The following is a 6025-nucleotide window of genomic DNA, read 5'->3' on the forward strand; positions in this document are numbered from 1 at the left end:
CAGACAGAGAGAACGACGATCTCACAATGGCCCTCGGGAATCCTGAGCACCCTGGACGGACACGAGGCACGCCAGGCTCCATTCCGTGGAAGGTTGGGTTTCCGGACGCAGGCGGTTACAAATCCCATGAGAAGAGGAAAAAAGTGCAGCAGACCCAAATGCAGGCGCTGCAAGCAAGGGTACAAGCGATAGAGGAACGAGAAGCAAATCGCAGCAAACGTATTGTCGAAGCTTCCCCCGAAGCTACCCCGCCATCTCAGCGGAGAAGCAGCGTGGCTTCCACCGAGCTGCTTTAGCCGGAGCATGCCTTGACGGCTCCTACCAGCTATCCCGTGGATGCTATCACGGAGTCTCAAAATTGCCACCTTATAACGCAATGGATGAATTTGAAGGTCAAGGCGGCTGTTGGCTCTGTTTATCCTCCTGAACCCGACACAACTTTTCACTGCCGGCCGATTCCAGAAGGATATGCTAGGGTGATGGTGGATGAAATAATGGAGGGATTTGAGGACCTCCAGCTTGACCACCCTACCGGTGAAGGGGAGACTAGGCTGGGGTCAGCTCTGAAGACTCCATGCCTATGGCGGAAGGAGCTCATCAACCTTTCGAACTGGACGCCTCCGCCTCCTCCTCCTCCTCTAGCAAGTCAGGGCACTCCGCCTCCTCCACCGCTTCCTCCTCACTACAACAGGAACCCCCCTTCAGCAACGCATCGATGCATTGTCGTATGTTCCTATATGCGTTGCTATGGTCTACACCAATGGATTTTTATGCGTTGTCGTTGGTGGTGTTGGAAGGGTCTACAACAACGTATATAGATTCGTTGGTAAACATCGTGTACAAGCGTTGTAAGATAGCAACATATATAGTTACAATTTAACAACACTTCATATGCGTTGGTGGCTACCCTACACAAAAGGATTTTCAAATGGATATAACAAATCATTGCAACAACCAGAAGCTTTCTAGATAGCAAGAACAATTAATGGTATTTCCAAAATAATTGGGTCAATGCTGATAGTGCATAAAAACCACACAATATAACAAACAAAAAGGTATCTTATATTATATCAAATATGTTGCATTACAAAGAATATGGTCAAAAGTTTACAAGATGTGAAACTATCTACTAGTAGTTGCCTAATTCTCAACTATTCTAAAACATAATGTCTGAAACATTGACCACAAAAATCACATTCTAATTGTTCATTAGCAACCCCACTCCCGACCTTGGAATCAACATTTGAGCCATGCATAATCTATTCATCTTGTCAATCTACAACAATGAAAGAAATGAGATGAGCAACTAACAGTATAGAAAAGCAGGTCAACACATCAGTAGTAAAATTTAAAGGAGGAGCACCTTACAAAGGATGAAGATGGCATTAGTAGCTCTGTACGCAGAAAAAGAGCCTACATTTGATAACCACTTTGATCATTGTGTTTTCTTATGAACAAACTTGCTATATGTCAAACCTTTAAAATAACAGACTAAGTAAGAAACAAGTTACCTCTCTTGAATAGAATCATTTGCTGACATACCACACGTCCTTCGTTTCCTAAGAAAATTTGTTGTGGTCCAGAAAATACAAGTAGATGCAAGATTTCAACAATTTAAAAACACTTCAAAGAAAATAATGAACACCAGGATGATGGCATTATATTTCTCCTAATTGCCCTGCACAAGTCCTGAATATCCATCGCTTATCTAAATAAGAATCTGCATAAACCAACACATGCTCATTTACTAAATTAACTAGTTCTATAATAAGTGAGTACAGGGAAAATATGGCTTATATTTATTTATATAAAACCAACACAAATTGTACAGAATAGGGAAAATCAGTAACTCAAATCTCTGCTTTGTGAGGCTATGTCAAAGCAGAATCATGCAGTTTCCACCTCTTTCTGCAGAAGCTTCCCTAGCTATATATGTCATGGTCGTTCACTACAAATAAATACCCTTGTCATCATAAAAAGTTGAATTGTAACACAATCATCCAGGGAAAGGAAAATATTTTAATAAGATAAACATGTCTACCTGCACGTGTATAGCAAAGAGCTCATTTCCAATGTACAGGAAAATTTGGTACTGCTTATTCTCCATCAAACAGCTTGGTACAACACGAACCCCTTTCAGCAATACATAGGTAGCAATGGTAAATAAGATGATTTGTTACCTTTCACATTTACAGAACTCCGCAGGTAGCTGAAATGGAAAAAGGTAAGGATTCATAAGGGCATCTACAATGGGGGTGCTTAAATAGGCACTAGGGATTAAAATCCCAGCTATTTTCATGACACCGACCAAATTCTTGGGCGCCCGATGCCACACTTGGAGCCGGACCCTTAGGCAATTTCTGTGATGGAATAAGCGCCTGGTTGGGCACAAGCTAGCCTCCTGTATAGGTGCTTAGTTAGGTGGCAGTAGTTAAGCGCCTAGTTAAGAGTCTTGGCATTGGACATGCCCTAAGAGTAATTAGGGGATTTTTTTCCCTATACTTGAAGTAGTCATGATACCATAGTAGTGCTGATCAGTTCCTACAGTGTATCTCCCTATACGTACTAACTTCTAGTGTATTTTCAAGGATCCTGTACGCATTGCTCTTTGATGACAAGGCCACAACTAGGATATATATTTTAGATAAAACGACAGCCAGTTGAATGAGTGTGTGATGATCAACTTCACATTCTAATCTTGATTAATTATCCACTTACTAGCAGCAATAAAATAAATAAAATAAACTAATGCGTCCTACGAAACAATTTGTTTGAACAAGAGGATGCAAATATTCCGCTCGAATTAACACAGTAGATATATCAAAATTAATAAATCTCACTAGCACATCTTGCAGATGGTGAACTAAATATAAAATTTATAGACACGTATAAAATTGAAATACCTAGAAAGGAGAAGCGGGTGGTTCAGCCTGCTGTGATCTACGACACCATGGTGGGTACCTATTGCAGAGTGCAGATGTTGAAGTAATAATAGGACATATAGTTAGAAGCAGAGGATCCAGCGCAAAAACATGGATTTGTCACTATGCTAGTGCCTGTGGTGGTGGATCAGGTAAGATCGACCAAGGGGATGAGATGGTGGGAGAAACAAAAAAATAGGATTGTAGAACGTCCGATTACGGAGATGTAGTTGTGTGGTAGAGGCGGAAGCCGACCTAGTACGTGAACTGCTGCTGGAACTGAGCGGCGTCCTGCTCGGGATGGCGACGTCGCGGCCAGCGTACTCGCCGGAGTACACGCGGTTGTGCGGCTCCGATGCGAATCTAACCCAGATCTGTAACTTAGACATTTCGGCTGAGCTCCTCGCCGCCGCCCCAGATAGTGGCGACCGTGTCACAACCAGGTAGTAAGGCCATGAATCCACCCTCTGTAGACCCCAGCAGTAGCGGCCCCTCCAGTTATTTCTGGGAAGACATTGGCCCCTCCAAGTTTTGAGGGTGGAAAGGAGGAAGACCACAGATAATTGAGGAGAAAGAGAGGAAGACGAGGAGGAGGTGGGTACGTGGAGGAGCTAGCTTTTTTTTCAGTCGATGGAGGAGGTTAGTTATTCGTGGGGAGGTGGGAGAGGTTGATCCCACGGCCCACCAACACATGTTGGCACACCATTGCTACATAGGCGTTGCTATATGTGTGTTATTGTTGTAGTGCCTCCGGCGAGTCAGGGCACTCCGCCTCCTCCACCGCCTCCTCCTCCGGCGAGTGATGATCAGGGCACTCGACCGGCTCCTTCTCCAGCGCGTGGCGGAACTCCGCCTCCTTCTCCGCCTGCGCCGACGCGCCCGAGCAGCCAGCCTCCTCCTTCTCCGCCTCGTCAGTAAGGGCGGAAGAGACCTGCCGCCGCTCCGACTGCTCCGGCGCGTCGTAGTCCTTCTCCTCCGCCTCGTAAGCAAGTAAAGAAGACAACCGCTCCGTCTGCTCGGTCGGCGTCTAGCAGTACAGCCAGAGGCGGGAGGACATACAGATTCGGTCCTTCTCTGAAGACTCCAGAGAAGTTACCATACGAGAGGACCCCGGAGGAGAACGCCGAGATCACGCGAACCGAAGTGGATGACTGGTTTCAAGGGTTGAAAGCAAAGAGACATCCACTTCCGGAGGAGAAGGTAGACCCGGTGAAAGCGAAGCGCACTCTGGCTGCCCTGACAAAACCACCCAAGTCTCCGCCGAAAGGAAACTATGAGCGCATTATTGGAAAGGAATTTGCCGAAGCGGAGCGGTCGGGAAGTACTGTCAGTGATCAAAGGCTGAAAGAGCGACGAGCTGGGAAACAAATTGCCCAGCTCGGCGAACAAGCGAAGCAATCGTGCCCCCCGCTCAAGGTGCCTAGTGACAACGTCGCTAATGATCCGAGGATGGTGTCCGGTTATCGCAATCTTGCCGATTACCTGCCCGACGATGTACATTATGAACCCATGGAGGTGCAGATACAAAGATACGAGTACGGGAAGCCTCTCGTCAAAGATGAAAGATCTCTATCAACGATGATGCGAAGATTGCATGATTGGTACTTGAAAATCTACAGAGACTCTGGGGGGGAGGAGTACTTTTATGTGAAAGTTAAAAAGGAGCATGACCTCGTTGGAATTGAACTGTTGCCTGTTCCATTTGAGGAGTTCTTTCAGTTTTTCAATCAATTGGCCCTCGATAAAACAACGGTCACCTGCTACTGTCTGTAAGTAGTACTACTTCTGTCATTAAGTCTCTCTATATAGCTCAGCTCTTTCATTGCATGTATTTATAATCATCCTCACTATATTATGCAGATTGAAGATCGCCGAATTAAAGAAAAGACAAATCGGTGATATTGGGTTCATTAACACATATCTCATAGATGCAACACAGGTTAAATTTCATGCTGCAGATACCGAGGCCAACTTGCTACGATAGTTGGTAATAAATGAAAACAAAGATATAATACTCTTTCCTTACAACTTCAAGTGAGTGTTACTGTCTTGTGCGTATTCGGTTTCCCTTATATATATATTAGTCAAGGTTATAGTAATGTAATTGATGAGTTATGCATGTGTGTGCAGTTACCACTATATTCTCCTAGAGATTAAGCTTGAGCAGGGACTAGTAACTGTCTTAGACTCAAAACGAAAAGATCACCATGACTATGCGGACATGACTCAAATGCTCGAGAAGTAAGTTAAATCGATCATTATCCACCATATCAGCAACTTTGTTCATTTCCTGATATATCAAGTAATTGTTTTCTTTGTCTGACAGGGTTTGGAAAAAATTCTTCAAAAAAACTCCAGGACTCCCAAAGAAGCTGCAATTTAGACACCCGAAAGTAAGTACTGTAGTAGCATGTTCCGCGCATCTCCTATTGATTTGGCATTCTTGCTTATCAGTTTGATTGACCTCTATTTCTTGTAAAGTGGTTGTGGCAGGAAAAAGGAAATGATTTCTGTGGATACTACGTTTGCGAGTCCATCCGCCACACGACCTGTGAGCGGGGCTACACTGACGAACAATATGAAGTACGTAAATAACAACCTTCACAATTTTATTTTATTACCATCATTTGTGTTGAGTTTCATTCATTCACATATATATGTATTGACCCCCTTCTTCAAATTAGGTGTTTCGGAAGCGGGATGAACTCCTAGCACCAGCTCGCATGCGAGCAATTCAAGAGGAATTGGCGGCATTCTTTCACGGAGAATACTATGTGGACCATGAGTCCGTATGATTATATTTGTAAGAGATAATTATTGTATATATGTAGCCGGTAGTGTCGGATAGATATACGAGAACTTGTTGTTCGACCAATCTCTCGGAGAAGGAGAGGTGGTCGATATCACTTCTCTCTGTATGCATATATGTTCATGACGATTTTCTGTTTCCTTCGTTTGCTTACTAGCTAGCTAGCGTGTCTAGTCCTCTCTATACGTATGTATAGTACGTAGCGTCGACCAAGTACGGACATAAAAGAGGACACTTCTCTCTATTAATTATAGATAGCTAACACAATATATGAAACACCTAAATTAACCCACCA

The 6025-nt window shown here is 44.0% G+C and overlaps 1 protein-coding gene across 1 annotated transcript in view; it reads left to right on the forward strand.

Moving 5' to 3' along the window:
* Positions 1-3221: 3221 nt before the first annotated feature.
* LOC119334176 (clathrin light chain 2-like) overlaps positions 3222-6025 on the forward strand; it is a 9047-nt gene continuing 6243 nt past the window's right edge. The window contains exon 1 of the mRNA XM_037606791.1: positions 3222-3364. Coding sequence (XP_037462688.1) covers positions 3222-3364 — 143 coding nt within the window. The remainder of the gene's footprint in view (positions 3365-6025) is intronic.

This window comes from Triticum dicoccoides, chromosome 7A (genome assembly GCF_002162155.2).
Source record: "Triticum dicoccoides isolate Atlit2015 ecotype Zavitan chromosome 7A, WEW_v2.0, whole genome shotgun sequence".
Classification (NCBI taxonomy): domain Eukaryota; kingdom Viridiplantae; phylum Streptophyta; class Magnoliopsida; order Poales; family Poaceae; genus Triticum; species Triticum dicoccoides.